Source organism: Haliotis cracherodii, unplaced genomic scaffold (assembly GCF_022045235.1).
Source record: "Haliotis cracherodii isolate W230 unplaced genomic scaffold, xgHalCrac1.p SCAF_25, whole genome shotgun sequence".
NCBI lineage: Eukaryota > Metazoa > Mollusca > Gastropoda > Lepetellida > Haliotidae > Haliotis > Haliotis cracherodii.
Genome location: NW_027266281.1, coordinates 801,605 through 822,607, shown reverse-complemented (window position 1 = coordinate 822,607; position 21,003 = coordinate 801,605). Strand labels below are relative to the sequence as shown.

The following is a 21,003-nucleotide window of genomic DNA, read 5'->3' as shown; positions in this document are numbered from 1 at the left end:
TTAGATTTCTATCAACAGATCGTGGGGGACAGGTAGGGTGGTGGTGGTTGTTGCGAGACTTGTTTGTGTAGCTGGAGGGAGGGTTGGGGGAGAGGTAGGGTGGTGGTGGTTGTTGCGAGACTTGTTTGTGTAGCTGGAGGGAGGGTTGGGGGAGAGGTAGGGTGGTGGTGGTTGTTGCGAGACTTGGTTGTGTAGCTGGAGGGAGGGTTGGGGGGAGAAGGGGAGGGGTATTGTTGTGGTGGTTGTTGCGAGACTTGGTTTTGTAGCTGGAGGGAGGCTGGGGGAGAGGTAGGGTGCTGGTGGTTGTTGCGAGACTTGGTTGTGTAGCTGGAGGGAGGTTGGGGGACAGGTAGGGTGCTGGTGGTTGTTGCGAGACTTGTTTGTGTAGCTGGAGGGAGGTTGGGGGACAGGTAGGGTGGTGGTGGTTGTTGAGAGACCTGGTTGTGTAGCTGGAGGGAGGGTTGGGGGAGAGGTAGGTTGGTGGTGGTTGTTGCGAGACTTGGTTGTGTAGCTGGAGGGAGGCTGGGGGAGAGGTAGGGTGGTGGTGGTTGTTGCGAGACTTGGTTGTGTAGCTGGAGGGAGGGTGGTGGGTAGAGGGGGAGAGGTAGGGTGGTGGTGGTTGTTGCGAGACTTGGTTGTGTAGCTGGAGGGAGGGTTGGGGGTAGAGGGGGAGAGGTAGGGTGGTGGTTGTTGCCAGATTTGGTTGTGTAGCTGCCGAGAGGGTGGGGGGAGAGGTAGGGTGGTGGTGGTTGTTGCGAGACTTGTTTGTGTAGCTGCCGAGAGGGTTGGGGGAGAGGTAGGGTGGTGGTGGTTGTTGCGAGACTTGGTTGTGTAGCTGCAGAGAGGGTTGGGGGAGAGGTAGGGTGGGGTGGTGGTTGCAAGACTTGGATGTGTAGCTGGCGGGATGGTTCGGGGAGAGGTAGGGTGGTGGTGGTTGTTGCGAGACTTGGTTGTGTAGCTGCAGAGAGGGTTGGGGGAGAGGTAGGGTGGGGTGGTGGTTGCAAGACTTGGATGTGTAGCTGGCGGGATGGTTCGGGGAGAGGTAGGGTGGTGGTGGTTGTTGCGAGACTTGGTTGTGTAGCTGGAAGGAGGGTTCGGGGAGAGGTAGGGTGGTGGTGGTTGTTGCGAGACTTGGTTGTGTAGCTGGAAGGAGGGTTCGGGGAGAGGTAGGGTGGTGGTGGTTGTTGCGAGACTTGGTTGTGTAGCTGGAAGGAGGGTTCGGGGAGAGGTAGGGTGGTGGTGGTTGTTGCGAGACTTGGTTGTGTAGCTGGAAGGAGGGTTGGGGGAGAGGTAGGGTGGTGGTGGTTGTTGCGAGACTTGGTTGTGTAGCTGGAAGGAGGGTGGTGGGTAGAAGGAAATGGACAAATCTGACTCTTAGTCACAAAACTGATGCGTTCTTTTCGGAAGGACATATGAGTGTTGATAGAAAAGTTTTGAGGTGAGGTGATGTGAAATAGGGTTAAATGTCGCGTTACATTATTGCACTTATAAAGCGACGTGCAAGCGCATGTTTGTGTGTGTGTGGCTGCTCGTACAAGTCCTTATATTTTATAGTGCTAACCCACCTGTATACCATGCCACAGTTGAACATCAATACCCAACTCAGACACAGTACACTGTCTCTGAGACGACCTTTGTTTTAGTCCCCAAGAGTAAGGCAGGGTAACAACAAGTACTATCGTATAATAACGTCTTTTGGTATGGCACGGCCGCGTATCGAACCCCGTCCCGTCCGCTCTTAAGGCGGACGCTCTACCGATAGACCACGGCAGAGATCTGAAACGTTTGGAGCCTCACAAGGAATTGCATAATGTTTTGTTGCGGACATCACATAACGACTCAGCTGTGTATTCTTGTCAATGAAGTGAATTGTTTGATGGTAATTTTATCGATGTTAAACGACGATTAAGAAGACACTTTAAAGGTGAGGTGAAATAGGGTTTGCTTGCATGTCCAATATTATTGCACTTATATTGCGACGTGCATGTACATGTGTGTGTTTGTGTGGCTGCTTGTACTAGTCCGGACTGGTGTTGCTTTATAGTGCTAGCTCACTGAGATACCATGCCGCAGTTTAACATGAATACCCCACTCAGACACAGTATACTGACTCCGAGCCGACCAGTCCTTGTTTTAGGCCCATAATGCCGAGCGCCAGACAGGGTAACAACAAGTACCATCTTTTAACATAGTAAGACGCGGCTGGGAATCCCCGAACCGTCCGCTCTCCAGGCGAACGCTCTACCACTAGACCACGGAGGCGGTCCCAATATAAAAAGATAATTGTTGTGAATAGTATACTCAACACCAAAAGTTCCTGTGACACAAATATATTAGTGTATTTTTCAAACAAGTAAAGTTTGGTTTTCAATATTGTAGTACATGTATTGAATCAAGTCACAAAAACGCAACTGCTACAAAAAGCATGCATTCCATGCAAAAGTTGACTTTCATGCAAGCCCCATGCATTTCACTACCCAAGAATAGGTGTGAAAACATGTGCGTTAACGGGATTACATATCTATTGTTTAGCATCGTGCTGACAACAAACACTTAGACAAACAACCAAATTATGCAATTATTCAACATTGCGAAATGCCACGCCTGTCCGAAAATGGGCGTCTTCGAGCCATTGGAATTCTTGAAGTAGGATTGAGTCAACGCGATGTTGCAAGACAAGTTTACGTCCTCAGAAACACCAATTGGTGTTTATGGCAACGTTGGCAACAGACGAATGCAGTCACAGACCATCCTCGGAGTGGGAGGCCACAAATAACCAATAATCGACAAGACAACTGGATTCGACCAACACTCCTACGAAATCGATTCAAGCCAGCAACAGTGACTGCAAGAAGCGTCCCTCGCCTGCGACGAATATCTTCAAAAACCGTACGTCGTCGCCTCAGATGTGCAGGGATTGTCGCAAGAAGACCAGCCAGACGTCCCATTTGGACAGGACACCACCGTCTACAGTGGTGCAGACAACGTCTACGCTGGACGGCCATGCAGTGGGGACAAGTTCTATTCACTGACGAGTCTCGTTTTCACCTCACCCAGAGTGATGGACGGACTTGAATGTACTGACGTCGAGGTGAACGTTACGTCAATCATTGTGTCATGGAAGAAGATCTGTTCGGGGGCGGCAGCGTTATGGTATGGGGTGGGATTACAGCAAAACAGGGGACCCGTTTGATAATAGTAGAGGGAAATCTCAATGGACAGCGCTACCGCGACGAGATCATCGGCCCTGTTGTTCTACCGTTTTTGCGTCGTCATGGCCCAGGCATTACCTTTCATTATGACAACGCCCGGCCTCATATTGATCGACTTGTTCAGGATTCTTTTCAACGAAACAACGTGAATGTCATCCCCTGGCCGGCTTGCTCCCCTGATCTCTCGCCAATCGAGCACATGTGAGATGAGATGGATCAGCGCCTTCTGCATCAACCATGTGTTCCACATACACTCCAGGAAACATGCTCCAGCAGATATGGACAGATATCCAACAGGACTTTGTGCAACGCCTGGTCCATTCCATGAGACTAAGATGTGTTGCTTGCATGTCAACCAGAGGTGGACACACACGCTATTGATTTGTACATTGACATTTTGGCATGCTCATGTTTTTTTATGAAATCACTTATTTTCTGAAGTCAGTACGGCAAATTAAACCATTTGAACAGAACAGGAGTCTTTTATCTGTTGCAAACCGAAATTGTTTCAGATTTGGTGAAAAACATAATTTGCATTAAATCTTATTCAATGTCACAGGAACTGTTGTTGTTCAGTATATATATATAAAACGTTGTCATCGACAGAGTGTTGTCGACTTTGTCAAGCAAGTGATGGGATTCAAACACGACAAGTAATCTTCATCGTACTTCGACGGATGCCCGAGAGAGTGTGGGTGTGGGCGTGTTGTGACTTACATACAAGGATGGCCCTGGTTGTCGTGTGTAGAGAATAGTCAATGTCCTTCAGCATTAATGACATGACGCAATCACAGTGAGTAAGTCACAATAGTAGTCTACAGCATACCTTTATAATCATCGTGTACAAGAGAGGCTTATGTCTTAATGATACATGTTGATCACAGTTCCTCGTTCGTGTGGTATCATATCCTGTCCTGAGTAAATGTCAGGCGGTTGTTCTCATGTTAATGGATTTCTTCAACAAAATATCCTGTACAATCCAACCTTCACACAACATGTAAACGGGTATGTCTTGTGATTTCAAGTGACATCGTTTCAATGCAGAATTTGGAATTTTGATTCGTGCTTGCCATCGATATGTCAGACTACTCTTTTCCTCCATGTATTACAAATGTGGACTATTACAGACGCGAGATGCCTGACCACTGCCAGGAGGGTTGAGATTTACTTTCAAAGGAAAACCTATCAATTGTGCAAGCCAAGGTTGCAGCATACTGGTCAATATTTGACATCCTGACATTCCTCACACATCCGAGTACACGCGCATTTCCTGACCACGACCAGATTCCTCACGTGTGTGTAATTTATTCCTTTGACATGTATGCGAGTTTCATATCCATTTCCACTTTTCTAAAATAACGACACGTCTTACATTTATATGTGCATGCATTTGCCGTCGCTTAAATACAAAGGCTATAGATAAAGGATTCACAGCAGTTTGCTACTAATATGAATTATCATTTAAACATTACTATCTCAATAGCACGATTGGTTGGTTGGTTGGTTTGTTGTTTAACGCCGCACTCATCAATATTCCAGCTATATGACGACGGTCGGTAGATAACCGAGTCTGGACCAGACAATCCAGTTATGAGCATCAATCCACGCAATTGGGATACGATGACATATGCATCAATCAAGTCAGGGAGCCTGACCGCCCGATCCCGTTAGTCGCGTCTTATGACAAGCAAAGTCGCCTTTTACGGCAAGCATAGGTTGTTGAAAACCTATTCTACCCCAGATCTTCACGGGTCTCAATAGCACGGATATTCTTTGTTATTTTTGTTGATATTTCAAACGTAGAACATGGGATAGCATACGCTATTAACATCGCCTTGATCTCACTTTAAGTGGTGAACCACCCACAACACATTTCAATCACACTCACAAACAAGGTACATACAGTTGAAGACTAAGTTATTGTGTGCGCTACAAGCTACTGATGATTTGTCGAGGGACAATGGTCTTGTATGTTGATCATAGTCCCATTGGAATACCAATAAAAACACATTAACCTCTGCGTTCAACATTGGTAAATTCATTCGTTGCTGATATGAATTTTTTTAATTATTCAGTGGTCAAGTACAAAATTAAGAGAAATGAATTTCCCTCATATGTACATTAACTGTTTGTGTACATCAATCATTTTTGGGTCATGTTAGGCTTTCAGGGATGATATTTTCACCGATAGCTGTACTATTCAACCATAACAAACACTGTGCAAATCACAATAAATCTCTTATGGTCGTTGAATAGATGAACTTCAGTTGAAATCGGAAACCCCCTGTGAAGTAGAATAAGTTATGTATGGATATTGGCCCCCATATTTGGCGTATTTGTTGTTGCAGAATTCGTAGTTATTGGGAAATACATAAATTGCAAGTGATTTCTTCGCTTTTGATTGGCTAACCAATCAACTTTGGTACGTGCTCATGCTCCCGTCAAGGGCTCAGTCACACATTCAGGTTGTTAACTGCTGTCCTTGATGAGACCATTCCCGATGAAACTGTGTCAAACGGTCTGATCAAGATCCTGTGATTCGTGGCGGGAAATTCACAAACAATCAGATATTGTTAAGGAAACGTCCCGATTCATCCGTTTCCAGCCGAATTCGTCTCGATTCTCCATCCGAATCTGATCCGATTTGTATCTTCCGCATGGTGAAAAACGACCGAATCTGTCCCGACAGAGTCCCGATTCTCCCGAAGGCGATCCGACAGAGATCCGACAGTGACCGGACAGTGAACATACAAAGACGGTTCGCATTCGGCAAGATCTAGACGCAATCTGGACTCAGTCGACAAGAAACGGCAATGAGCAATTCATGCCCGTTCATCACGACAGCGTCCCGATCCACAGAACACCGCCACACAACACAGGACATTGTTACGATTTTGATCCGATATAGCAGTATCTGTCACGACATAGTCACGATTGTAATCCGACTAGACAAAATCGACTGAGTTTCCCGAAAGTTACGGGACGCACCATATTGTCGGGAGTGCTTGGCCGACCTATCTGGACCTTTTGCCGATCCGTTGGACTCTGTAACGAACGTATACGACTGCGTTCAGACAAAGATAGGACCTTCTAGATCATTGAGGGCAGCAATCTGACTTTTTCACTTTTCGTGTCGTAGCGCTGTCTGATCTCAAACGGGAGCCGTAACCGGCACTGTGTGAAACTGGCCTAACCAAAAGAGAAAATAGGCCACGTCTTTTGCGGTCTATTTAAATGTTTTGCAAGTATGATTTAGGTGCAAACGTAAGCCGGTGGAGGTGCTTCGTGGAAATCCGTTATGTAAAACCCACGAGAACACACTGTGATCTTCCAGTGACATTGGTGTGCACAATTTGTTCAAATCCATAATATAAAACAGACCTGCACATGTTCCTTAAACCGGGTAGATCAAACCGGTGTGACACTTTGATGTGACAGTCTTCAGAAAACGTGACATACTTTGTGCTGGTTTATACCTATAAACACGAATTATATTAAAGTCAATACTTGACACTGTTGTGTGGAGTGTTTTTGTTGACTAACCCTATGTGCCAATTTGCAGTCTTGTTTTCTCTGCAAATTGGGCATAAATCTGAAAATTTGTCACTGCTAGGAAAGGAAGAATTACATGTTTGTGCAATGTGATGATATTACACAGGTCACACACTGTCATATATACGGTACACATCAGTTGTATGGTATCTTAGTTCGCTTTATCAAAAGTATGTGTTTGTACAGTGTGATGATATTGCACAGGTCACACACTGTCATGTATACGAAACACATCAGTTGTATGGTATCTTAGTTCGCTTTATCAAAAGTATGTGTTTGTATAGTGTGATGATATTGCACAGGTCACACACTGTCATGTATACGGTATACTTCAGTTATATGGTTTATAAGTCCGCTTTATCAAAAGTATGTGTTTGTACAGTGTGATGATATTACAAATGTCACACACTGTCATGTATACGGTATACATCAGTTATTATGCTATCTTATTTCGCTTTATCAAAAGAATGTGTTTGTACAGAGTGATGATATTACATAGGTCACACACTGTCATGTATACGGTACACATCAGTTGTATGGTATCTTAGTCCGCTTTATCAAAAGTATGTGATTATACAGTGTGATGATATTACACAGGTCACACACTGTCATGTATACGGTATACAGAAGTTATATGCTATCTTAGTCCGCTTTATCAATAGTATGTGTTTGTACAGTGTGGTGATATAACACAGGTCACACACTGTTATGTATATGGTATACATCAGTTATATGCTATCTTAGTCCGTTTTTTCAAAAGTATGTGTTTGTATAGAGAGGTGATATTAAACAAGTCACACACTGTCATGTATACGGTATACATCATTTGCATGGTATCTTAGTCCGCGTTATCAAAAGTATGTGTTTGTACAGTGTGATGATATTACACAGGTCACACACTGTCATGTGTACTGTATACATCTGTTATTATGCTATCTAAGTCTGCTTTATCAAAAGTATGTGTTTGTACAGTGTGATGATATTACACAGGTCACACACTGTCATGTATACGGTATACATCAGTTATATGCTATCTTAGTCCGTTTTTTCAAAAGTATGTGTTTGTACAGAGAGATGATATTACACAGGTCACACACTGTCATGTGTACTGTATACATCTGTTATTATGCTATCATAGTCGGCTTTATCAAAAGTATGTGTTTGTACAGAGTGATGATATTATATAGGTCACCCACTGTCATGTATACAACTTTTGTTATGCTATCTTAGTCCGTGTCATCAAAAGTATGTGTTTGTACAGAGTGATGATATTACACAGGTCACACACTGTCATGTATACAGTATACATCAGTTATATGCTATCTTAGTTCGCTTTATCAAAAGTATATGTTTGTATAATGTGATGATATTACACAGGTCACACACTGTCATGTATACGGTATACATCAGTTATTATACTATCTTAGTCTGCTTTATCAAAAGTATGTGTTTGTACAGTGTGATGATATAACACAGGTCACACACTGTCATGTATACGGTATACATCAGTTATATGCTATCTTAGTCCGCTTTATCAAAAGTATGTGTTTGTACAGAGAGATGATATTACACAGGTCACACACTGTCATGTATACGGTACACGTCAGTTATTATGCTATCTTAGTCCGCTTTATCAAAAGTATGTGTTTGTACAGTGTGATGATATTACACAGGTCACACACTGTCATGTATACATAATACATCAGTTGTATGGTATCTTAGTCCGCGTTATCAAAAGTATGTGTTTGCACAGAGTGATGATATTACACAGGTCACACACTGTCATGTATACGGTATACATCAGTTATCATGCTATCTTAGTCCGCTTTATCAAAAGTATGTGTTTGTACAGAGTGATGATATTACACAGGTCACACACTGTCATGTATACGGTATACATCATTTGCATGGTATCTCAGTCCGCGTTATCAAAAGTATGTGTTTGTACAGTGTGATGATATTACAAATGTCACACACTGTCATGTATACAGTATACACCAGTTGTATGGTATCTTAGTCCGCTTTATCAAAAGAATGTGTTTGTACAGAGTGATGATATTACACAAGTCACACACTGTCATGTATACGGTATACATCAGTTGTATGGTATCTTAGTCCGCGTTATCAAAAGTATGTGTTTGCACAGAGTGATGATATTACACAGGTCACACACTGTCATGTATACGGTATGCATCATTTGCATGGTATCTCAGTCCGCGTTATCAAAAGTATGTGTTTGTACAGTGTGATGATATTACACAGGTCACACACTGTCATGTGTACTGTATACATCAGTTATTATGCTATCTAAGTCTGCTTTATCAAAAGAATGTGTTTGTACAGAGTGATGATATTACACAGGTCACACACTGTCATGTATACGGTATACATCAGTTATCATGCTATCTTAGTCCGCTTTATCAAAAGTATGTGTTTGTACAGTGTGATGATATTACAAATGTCACACACTGTCATGTATACAGTATACACCAGTTGTATGGTATCTTAGTCCGCTTTATCAAAAGAATGTGTTTGTACAGAGTGATGATATTACACAAGTCACACACTGTCATGTATACGGTACACATCAGTTGTATGGTATCTTAGTCCGCGTTATCAAAAGTATGTGTTTGTACAGTGTGATGATATTACACAGGTCACACACTGTCATGTATACAGTATACATCAGTTATCATGCTATCTAAGTCCGCCTAATCATAATTATGTGTTTGTACAGAGTGATGATATTACACAGATCACACACTGTCATGTATACGGTATACATCAGTTATTATGCTATCTTAGTCCGCTTTATCAAAAGAATGTGTTTGTACAGAGTGATGATATTACACAGGTCACACACTGTCATATATACGGTATACATCAGTTGTTATGCTATCTTAGTCCGCTTTATCAAAAGAATGTGTTTGTACAGAGTGATGATATTACACAGGTCACATACTGTCATATATACGGTATACATCAGTTGTTATGCTATCTTAGTCCGCTTTATCAAAAGAATGTGTTTGTACAGAGTGATGATATTACACAGGTCACATACTGTCATATATACGGTATACACGCTTGACCTCTCTGGTCTGCAGTGTCAGGTGTTTTTGCATCCCCCTGGGTACACCAGTGATTGTCAAACACATCAACAAAGTGTCTAAATGCTGAACGGCAGAAGGGAGACGACTCTGTCAGTTTCAGGCACGCAAGACAAGCCGCGTGTAGCCGCTTGCGAGCTTCACAGTCACACAGTTAGTCAATCAACATCATCGCAGCAGTGAGACAGAGTGGGCTCGCAATCAAGACAAGCACTGTACAAGGGAGACAACTCCTGCAGTCACACGTTACAGGGCCATGCGGCCAAACTGACAACGCATCTGTCTTGCGACCTAAAACTTTTCCCTGCAGTGTTTTATTGTACAATAAACAACTCCCACTCGTTGTTTATTTCATAAATAATGAAATCCAGTCAGTCTGGTCCAGGCCGATTTAAACAGCTTCTTTTCAATAGTAAATTAGTTGTTGGAACCGTAACTTTAGTCAAGAGTGTAACAAGTCCGAATAAGAGAGTTGTGGGTAAATTACAGTAATGATAATTTGTAAGGAACTGAGGGGACCGGATAAATGTATTAATTTATCTATGTCCCATATCATACAAACAAGTATATTGTGATATTTGCCAGCAAAGTTTTACGATAATTACTGACAGTTAATGTATAACTAAACTTTATTAACCAACACAACTGTACTTAGTTTTAAGAGTCACTTTGTAATGACAAAGTGCGTTATAATTTGTACATTGCCATTGTCTAGCAGATGGTTCAACAGCAGGATCACATTATCAAGTCCCATTATACATAGTAATAAAACATTCGTCTCAGTCTGCACCAGTAATATTCCTATTTGAATTGTTACATATGTAAATAAAGCTACAAAGTATAGCATAAGCAAATGTCTATGAATCACTATCAAACAGTCATGATACCCGGTGTTTGTGTTAATAACAAGTGCTTCAAGTGAGAACGCTGAGATCTCACGAACTGAAACACCAGTTACGGCAGGTGTACGTTAGTCGCTGTGTTGGTGCAAAGGTGTCACTTAAGAGAGAAGAGTTTGTAATAGATGTTATAGTTCAGGAAAATAAAGTATGTTACATATGAGTGTTATACATAAACAATCATGGTAAACAGGACAGTTTCCAACATTGGATCAGTCCACAGAGCTTCCATAGTGTAATGGAAATCACTGTCAGCACATCAAGAATATCAGCACATTTGGAAGCAAAGAGGTGAGCGGATATACAATGTTCTGGTGCAAGACTTGAAGTAATCTGGTATATTCCTGCAGGCGCTGTGCTCTAAATAACCGCGGATGACTTTAGTCTCTGACGTAGTTAGATGAGTCAAGTATGGCCAACATCTATATCGGCCTTTGTTGAAAGCAACCTGCCCTCAACTGCTACAGATGAACCATATTTCGCAGAAAAATGTCAAAAAGCTCTAAGCAATTTTCTTTAAAACATTTTTTTATACTCGGGTAGCAGTTTCCTATTGGGATCGCTATTTTATATGTAATCTTGCATAGTGTTGGTTTGAATTGAGTGTTCTTCCATCACATTTTTTTGGTACAGCGTTCGAGGAAACTGTCTCTTAAGCTCATTGGTAGCTTGCTTATTAGTCTGTCCACGTGATTACCACATTGTGACTGCACAATCCCAACCAGGTGATGTACAGCAAGGGCAAAGTTCTCAAGTGCATCATTTTCCCCAAATTGTACAAAAGGGCATACTCAAAATTCTCCTTGAACTAAATGACGAGGCTGGGTAAAGTTTGTACATCTGTTGTTTACAGTATGTTCACTTTCACATGTATTCACATGTTACTTTCATTCAAGTAAGTGAAAAGTTTATTATCTGAAGTCTAAAATGGTTTCAGAAAGGACTTCTCTGCAACTGTGAGAGTGCTGGCGCCAGACTACAGGATTTCGTATACTTCACCAAATGAGAACCAGTCGTTTGGCCACCACCGTCATATAGCTCGAATATTGCTGAGTGTCGGGTTAAACAACAAACAAACAGTCGTTCGACCAGCAGCTTTGGCAGAGAAAGATTGTTTGTAGATTGAGAGACCTGTGATTGGATGATCTTGGGTGAAATTTGTTGATGTTTTCAAATGTACATCTATCTATTCAGTAAGTTAAAAGTGACCCTGTCTTTTTCAAATTTTAAGTGTTGTCATTATTAACAGGATGACTAACCCTGTGTGTTACCATGCACGGGGATGCCTTTGCATACTGTGAACATTTGATATTAGAGTAACCGTCTTATATTCCTCAAAGAGGACCTGGAAGTAAAGGGTAAAGCTCTTAAACTATAGGAGGGGGAGGGGGTGTTGAAATGAACACATGACTTACAACATTGCTTTGTTTTCTTTATTTTTGCTAAGATTCGTCAGAAAACATGTGCAGTGCTGGTAACATTGACCGTCTCCATGGTGCACTGGATAGAGCGTCTGCCCCGAGAGCAGAAGGTCGGTGGTTCAATCCCCACTCGCGTCAAACCAACATCATTAACCTATGGTACTTGTTGTTTTCCTGCCTGGTGCTCGGCATTAAGAGGCTAAAACAAGTACTGGTCCGCTCAGAGTCAGTATACTGTGTCTGAGTGAGGTATTCATGTTACAACTTCGGCATGGTATCTCAGTGAGCTAGCACTATAACATTTGCATTAGTCCGGACTAGTGCAAGCAGACACAGCCACGTCCACACCTGCTAGTAATACAAGTGAAATAATCTGGAGTCAAACCCCACACCACCTCACAACCACAATCGGATATAATGAGTGAGTGAGTGAGTTGGGTCAAGAACCCCCGCAGTTATACTAAGCTGTGAGAGAAATCACACAGGCCATATACAAACGTTTTTCAACCTAATGAAACCCGAGGACAGTCATTGTGTGGAAAGGCCAAGCGAGTGAGTGAGTGAGTGAGTGAGTGAGTGAGGTTTTACACCGCTTTTAACAGTACTCAAGTACTATCACGGCATGTCAGCGTAAGGGATGCAATTAATTGTTAGATTAATTAATTATACAATATACTATATGTTACGTTATATCGCCTTAGGGCAATGAGTTATGCCCGTGTCCTCAAACTGACAAGAGGGATCACGGGTGGCCCAGTCGTCTAAGGCATCCCCGAGCCACTGTCTCACAGGACAAGCACTTATAGGTTTCTGATAACCAGTTCTCACCCGCAATCCACATGGAGGTCTAGATCTCGTCATCAATATCATCATCAATAAACAATGTGGACAAACCTGGCCACGACAGTTGGTTGTACTGTGAGCCTAGGCCTAGTGTAAGTAACCAAACTGTACAAGTGGGAAGTGCACTCTCAGACAGCTGTACTGTTAGCCCAGGCCTAGTGTAGGTAACCTAACTGTACAAGTGGGAAGTGCACTCTCAGACAGCTGTACTGTTAGCCCCGGCCTAGTGTAGGTAACCTAACTGTACAAGTGGGAAGTACACTCTCAGACAGCTGTACTGTTAGCCCAGGCCTAGTGTAGGTAACCTAACTGTACAAGTGGGAAGTGCACTCTCAGACAGCTGTACTGTTAGCCCCGGCCTAGTGTAGGTAACCTAACTGTACAAGTGGGAAGTACACTCTCAGACAGCTTCCCTTCGTGCTGCTACACAATTGTTCGCTGTGACTATCTCACAGATTAAACGCGAACGCCACCAAGACATGCTGACAACGACAGAAGGGTTTAAGAAAACGAGACTATAGGTTCAAAGTTCAAACTGGAGGACACTTTAGGAGTATCGAAATTCTCACATGACGACTTCATTTGTAATACCCCATTCATTATACGCCGAGTACAGAGTATATAGAATATCCATGTATCAATGCGGTATGTTTTTGTGAGTTTGGTTTTCAACACCGCACTCAGCAAGATTCCTGCTATTTAGCGTCCCTCTGTAAATACTTGAGTCTGGACCAGGCACTCCTGTGATCGACATCTTGAGCAAAGACATGCAGTCATCCAGGTCACTGAGCCTAACCACCCGTTCTATGTAGTCGCATCTTACCACAAGCATAGGTCACTGGGGGCATGTATTCGTACCCGGAATCGCCATGGTTACAGGCAGTTATATCACTGTTATAAAGTTACTACTTTGGGAGAACATTGTCACCGTGATTTGTACTATTTAGCCACAGTTTCATTCATATCAATTAATTGATTATCAGCTTATTCCTTTACAATAAGAATATAGCATAGCTGTATTTATCAGCCTTTGTGTGATTTTAATCAAAAGAAATTGTAGCTATTCATATATCTACACATACATTCTTTAAATTCATAGACAACTGTAATTTGGAGTATCAATATGTTTTCAAATGTATAGGGGGAGCAGTCATCTTAGGCGGCCCTTGGGTACGCCAGAAACCTATGAATCCCGGTTCGCCCAGATTATGTTTCTAGGTTTGTCAGCACTATACCCGTGCTCGTGGGTTTCACCGAAGTTGTAAACGTCTGAGACCTGCATCACTGCAGGTTTTCCTCCCACATTAAGCTGACACACCCTGATATAACTGGAATACTGCGGCGCTTACCCAAATCACTCACTCACTCAAATGTATGCAGTGTTAAACAGGTTTATAGGATTCTGAATACTTTCAGCCACTTTGAAGCACCGTGGTCCACACCCGATGTACATACATGCCGCGTCAAGGCATGGCAGGTGGCAGGCAGCCATCAATCTGGGGAATAGTGTATCCAAGTTTGTAAACATGTCACAAACAATGTTTTTACTCTTATAAACTATATAGATTAAGAGTTCAGGAGTGTATAATAGATATTGCTGACTTCCTCTTGAAATATCACTCTCACTGACTCACTGTATGAACATGCAATTCTTCTATAATACACTGGATGTGTCGAGGCAATGGCTATCCGCACAGATACAGTCAGTACTTACACAATGTTATATAAAATGGTAAAAGTGCTTTACACTGGTTCAAAATAATTTTGTCGTTAATAGAGCCCCAAATAAACAAAATACATCAAACAAATCACCGTAACCATATTAACAAAACACAACTGAGCGTAATTACCCGTGGCAGCCTTCATTGAGCTTGTATTCATACCTGTAAGTCTTTAAATATCTTTATCTACTGATAGAATGCAAGCACCAGGTACACGTGACCTCTATACTGCAGCTTATAGAGCCATGTCTTACTCATTGTATCTCATACAGACATATATCACTGCTGTGAGCTTATACCACTAGTGGCACACTTTAGGCAGCTCATGATGCTTATTAGAAGTCACATAACCTATTGTTTGGAAGGTCTACCCATTGGCTAAAAAATACAAAATAGATTGAACCCAAGGGAGTAGTGTTACGAATCTTCAGTGAATGGTAACGTGTGAGTAAAGTCTTCATGGATCACATATCTGATTGTTAATATCTAAGCCATATCATAATTTGAAAAAAAATGTCAGTTATTGCCTGAAATATGCTGTATAAAATTATGATTAAATTAACTTCAAATATTGTTTAATATAAAGCGAGTGGTGTCTGACATGTATCATTACATTTTGCTGCAGGGTTTGTTGCAATGGTTTGCTTGATACACCCAAGGTCATAATACTGGCCCGTCACTGACCCACCACTCCTCATCATTGACTCACCACTCCCCATCACTGACCAACCACTCCTCATCACTGACTCACCACTCCCCATCACTGACCCACCACTCCCCATCACTGACCCACCACTCCTCATCATTGACTCACCACTCCCCATCACTGACCAACCACTCCCCATCACTGACCCACCACTCTCCATCACTGACCCACCACTCCTCATCACTGACCCACTACACCCCCCCACTAAACTACCACTCCCCATCACTGACCCACCACTCCTCATCATTGACTCACCACTCCCCATCACTGACCAACCACTCCCCATCACTGACCCACCACTCTCCATCACTGACCCACCACTCCTCATCACTGACCCACTACACCCCACCACTAAACTACCACTCCCCATCACTGACCCACCACTCCCCATCACTGACCCACCACTCCCCATCACTGACCCACCACTCCCCATCACTGACCCACCACTCCCCATCACTGACCCACCTCTCCCCATCACTGACCAACCACTCCCTATCACTGTCCCACCACTCCCCATCACTGACCCACCACTCCCCATCACTGACCCACCACTCCTCATCACTGACCCACCACTCCCCATCACTGTCCCACCACTCCCCATCACTGACCCACCACTCCCCATCACTGACCCACCACTCCTCATCACTGACTCACCACTCCTCATCACTGACCCACCACTCCCCATCACTGTCCCACCACTCCCCATCACTGACCCACCACTCCCCATCACTGACCCACCACTCCTCATCACTGACCCACTACACCCCACCACTAACCTACCACTCCCCATCACTGACCCACCACTCCTCATCACTGACCCACCACTCCCCATCACTAACCAACCACTCCCCATCACTAACCAACCACTCCCCAATACTGTCCCACCACTCCCAATCACTGACCAACCACTCCCCATCACTGACCAACCACTCCTCATCACTGACTCACCACTCCCAATCACTGACTCACCACTCCCAATCACTGACCAACCACTCCCCATCACTGACCCACCACTCCTCATCACTGTCCCACCACTCCCCATCACTGACGCACCACTCCCCATCACTGACGCACCACTCCCAATCACTGACCCACCACTCCCAATCACTGACGCACCGCTCCTCATCACTGACTCAACACTCCCAATTACTGTTCCACCACTCCCATCAACTGACCCACCACTCCTGATCACTGACTCACCACTCCCCATAACTGACCCACCACTCCTCATCAGTGACCCACTACACCCCACCACTAAACTACCACTCCCCATCACTGACCCACCACTCCTCATCATTGACTCACCACTCCCCATCACTGACCAACCACTCCCCATCACTGACCCACCACTCTCCATCACTGACCCACTACACCCCCCCACTAAACTACCACTCCCCATCACTGACTCACCACTCCCCATCACTGACCCACTACACCCCACCACTAAACTACCATTCCCCATCACTGACCCACCACTCCCCATCACTGACCCACCACACTCCATCACTGACTCACCACTCCCCATCACTGACCCACTACACCCCACCACTAAACTACCATTCCCCATCACTGACCCACCACTCCCCATCACTGACCCACCTCTCCCCATCACTGACCCACCACTCTCCATCACTGACCCACCACTCCCCATCACTGACCCACCACTCCCCATCACTGACTCACCACTCTCCATCACTGACCCACTACACCCCACCACTAAACTACCATTCCCCATCACTGACCCACCACTCCCCATCACTGACCCACCACTCCTCATCATTGACTCACCACTCCCCATCACTGACCCACCACTCCTCATCACTGACTCACCACTCCCCGTCACTGACCCACCACTCCCCATCACTGACCCACCACTCCCCATCACTGACCCACCACTCTCCATCACTGACCCACCACTCCCCATCACTGACCCACCACTCCCCATCACTGACTCACCACTCTCCATCACTGACCCACTACACCCCACCACTAAACTACCACTCCCCATCACTGACCCACCACTCCTCATCACTGACTCACCACTCCCCATCACTGACCCACCACTCCCCATCACTGACCCACCACTCCCCATCACTGACCCACCACTCCTCATCACTGACTCACCTCTCCCCATCACTGACCCACCGCTCCCGATCACTGGCCCACCACTCCCCATCACTGACCCACCTCTCCCCATCACTGACCCACCACTCCCCATCATTGACTCACCACTCCCCATCACTGACCCACCACTCCTCATCACTGACTCACCTCTCCTCATCACTGACCCACCACTCCTCATCACTGACTCACCTCTCCCCATCACTGACCCACCACTCCCCATCACTGACCCACTACACCCCACCACTAAACTACCACTCCCCATCACTGACCCACCACTCCCCATCACTGACCAACCACTCCCTATCACTGACCCACCACTCCTCATCACTGACTCACCACTCCCCATCACTGACCAACCACTCCCCATCACTGACCCACCACTCCCCATCACTGTCCCACCACTCCCCATCACTGACCCACCACTCCCCATCACTGACTCACCACTCCCAATCACTGACCCACCACTCCTCATCACTGACCCACCACTCCCCATCACTGTCCCACCACTCCCCATCACTGTCCCACCACTCCCCATCACTGACACACTACACCCCACCACTAACCTACCACTCCCAATCACTGACCCACCACTCCTCATCACTGACCCACCACTCCCCATCACTGACCCACCACTCCTCATCACTGACTCACCACTCCCCATAACTGACCCACTACACCCCACCACTAACCTACCACTCCCAATCACTGACTCACCACTCCCCTTCACTGACCCACCACTCACCATCACTGACCCACCACTCCCCATCACTAACCAACCACTCCCCATCACTAACCAACCACTCCCCAATACTGTCCCACCACTCCCAATCACTGACCAACCACTCCCCATCACTGACCAACCACTCCTCATCACTGACTCACCACTCCCAATCACTGACTCACCACTCCCAATCACTGACCAACCACTCCCCATCACTGACCCAACACTCCTCATCACTGTCCCACCACTCCCCATCACTGACGCACCACTCCCCATCACTGACGCACCACTCCCAATCACTGACCCACCACTCCCAATCACTGACGCACCGCTCCTCATCACTGACTCAACACTCCCAATTACTGTTCCACCACTCCCATCAACTGACCCACCACTCCTGATCACTGACTCACCACTCCCCATAACTGACTCACCACTCCTCATCAGTGACTCACCACTCCCAATCCCTTTCCCACCACTCCCATCCACTGACCCACCACTCCTCATCAATGACCCACCACTCCTGATCAATGACTCACCACTCCCCATCACTGACCCACCACTCCCCATCACTGACTCACCACTCCCCATCACTGACCCACCACTACCCATCACTAGACCACCACTCCCCATCACTGGCCCGCCGCTCCTTATCACTGACCCACCACTCCAAATCACGTGCACTGACCCACCAATCCCCATCACTGACCCACCACACTCCATCACTGACCCACCACTCCCGATCACTGGCCCACCACTCCCGATCACTGGCCCACCACTCCCCATCACTGACCGAACACTCCCATGAACTGACCAACCACTCCCAATCACATTCACTAACCCCCTATATCCAATCACTGACCCACCACACCCCATCACTGACCCACCATTCCCCATCACTGGCCTGCAACTCCTTATCACTGACCCACCACTCAAAATCACGTGCACTGACCCACCACTCCCAATCACTGACCCAGCACACCCCATCACTGACCCACCACTCCCCATCACTGACCCACCACTCCCAATCACTGGCCCACTGCTCCCCGTCACTGACCCACCACTCCCCATCACTGACCCACCACTCCCCATCACTGACCCACCACTCCCCGTCACTGACCCACCACTCCCCGTCACTGACCCACCACTCCCAGTAATGTGCACTGACCAACTACACCCCATCACTGACCCACCACTCCCCGTCACTGACCCACCACTCCCAATCACTGGCCCACCGCTCCCCGTCACTGACCCACCACTCCCCATCACTGACCCACCACTCCCCATCACTGACCCACCACTCCCCATCACTGACCCACCACTCCCAATCACTGGTCCACCACTCCCCATCACTGACCCACCACTCCCCATCACTGACCCACCACTCCCCATCACTGACCCACCACTCCCCGTCACTTACCCACCACTCCCCATCACTGACCCACCTCTCCCCATCACTGATCCACGGCCCCTGACTTTCCAAATTCGCAACATGTATTATAAAGCTATATCATTACTGTAATGGTCATACACTTAAAATATGTCCCCAAGGCTGACCAACCACTCCCCATCACTGGCCCACCACTCCCCATCACTGATCCACGGCCCCTGACTTTCCAAATTCGCAACATGTATTATAAAGCTATATCATTACTGTAATGGTCATACACTTAAAAGATGTCTTCATTTTATGATGCTTCAGTTGGGTATCAAGGTAGACTATTTTCCTTTTCTTAAGCCCAATAGGGTGCGCTGTGCAGTAGTCTATTTGTAGATGCATGTAATCAAGGCATGAAAGGCGTGCACAGAGCCGCACGGCAGCTGGCTAGGTAGCCACATGAGTTGATAAAACTGGTCAACAACTAGGTAAATTCAACAGCATTTTTACTAATATCTTTAGTTTTGGATGTATTATTGTGATATTATGTATTTGAATTAATTACATTGCTTCTGGTAAATAACATTTTGTAATTACCATTAATTTCCTAATGTGTCCTAAAATCAATGTTCTTTTGCAAAGAAATGTTTTTGAGTATAGTTTATTTGTATTTACAATCTAAAGTAATGGTATTTATGCTTTATTTGCAGTCAATCATGAAATGAAGTGAAGTGAAATGAAATGACGTGAAATGACATGAAATGACATGACATGGGATGAAATGACATGCATTGACATGAAATAGGGCAGAAATTCAAAGATTGAATTGTTTTCATTTGAAAAGTATAAGTGTGATTTTTGAAGTGAACACATATAAATATAGAATACATACAAAAACATCTTGGCCGAGCATGCATTCATATTTATACAGATTTACTATGACAGCAATATATGTGCAATTCAAAAAGAGGGAGAGTTACTTGATAGGTTTAAACAATGACATGATGATTTTACATAATTTTTACAGTTTTCTCAATGTTCCTAGTCGTGAATTATTGCAAAGAAAATTCATTTTATGCATATTGGGTTCAATGTAGTAGAATCTGTGTAAAAAATGCTTTCTTTCGTTTTCTAAAGATGGACAAATGCGAGATGCGTGCGGTGGAGCGTTGTCCTGTTGAAACAGCTCTCTCCGGCGTCAACTGATTGCAAGAAGGTGAGGTTGAAGAATTTGATTCATGTATCGATTTGCTATCAAAATTCCCTGAACCACAACCAATTCAAATTTTGTTGTGTCGGATAACACCCCCCCCACCCAA

At 45.0% G+C, this 21,003-nt stretch overlaps 2 protein-coding genes across 2 annotated transcripts; one reads left to right on the top strand and one right to left on the bottom strand.

Moving 5' to 3' along the window:
• On the bottom strand, nucleotides 1–17,679 carry LOC139472593 (uncharacterized). Its single transcript, XM_071255056.1, has 2 exons — nucleotides 17,586–17,679; nucleotides 1–1,373 (listed from the first exon to the last, which is right to left on the bottom strand). Exons 1-2 carry the CDS (start codon nucleotides 17,677–17,679, stop codon nucleotides 1–3), a joined length of 1,467 nt encoding a protein of 488 aa, XP_071111157.1.
• Nucleotides 17,680–18,836: 1,157 nt separating this feature from the next.
• LOC139472592 (uncharacterized) lies at nucleotides 18,837–19,463 on the top strand. Its single transcript, XM_071255055.1, has one exon. The coding sequence runs from the start codon at nucleotides 18,837–18,839 to the stop codon at nucleotides 19,461–19,463; it is 627 nt and encodes a 208-aa protein (XP_071111156.1).
• Nucleotides 19,464–21,003: the final 1,540 nt, after the last annotated feature.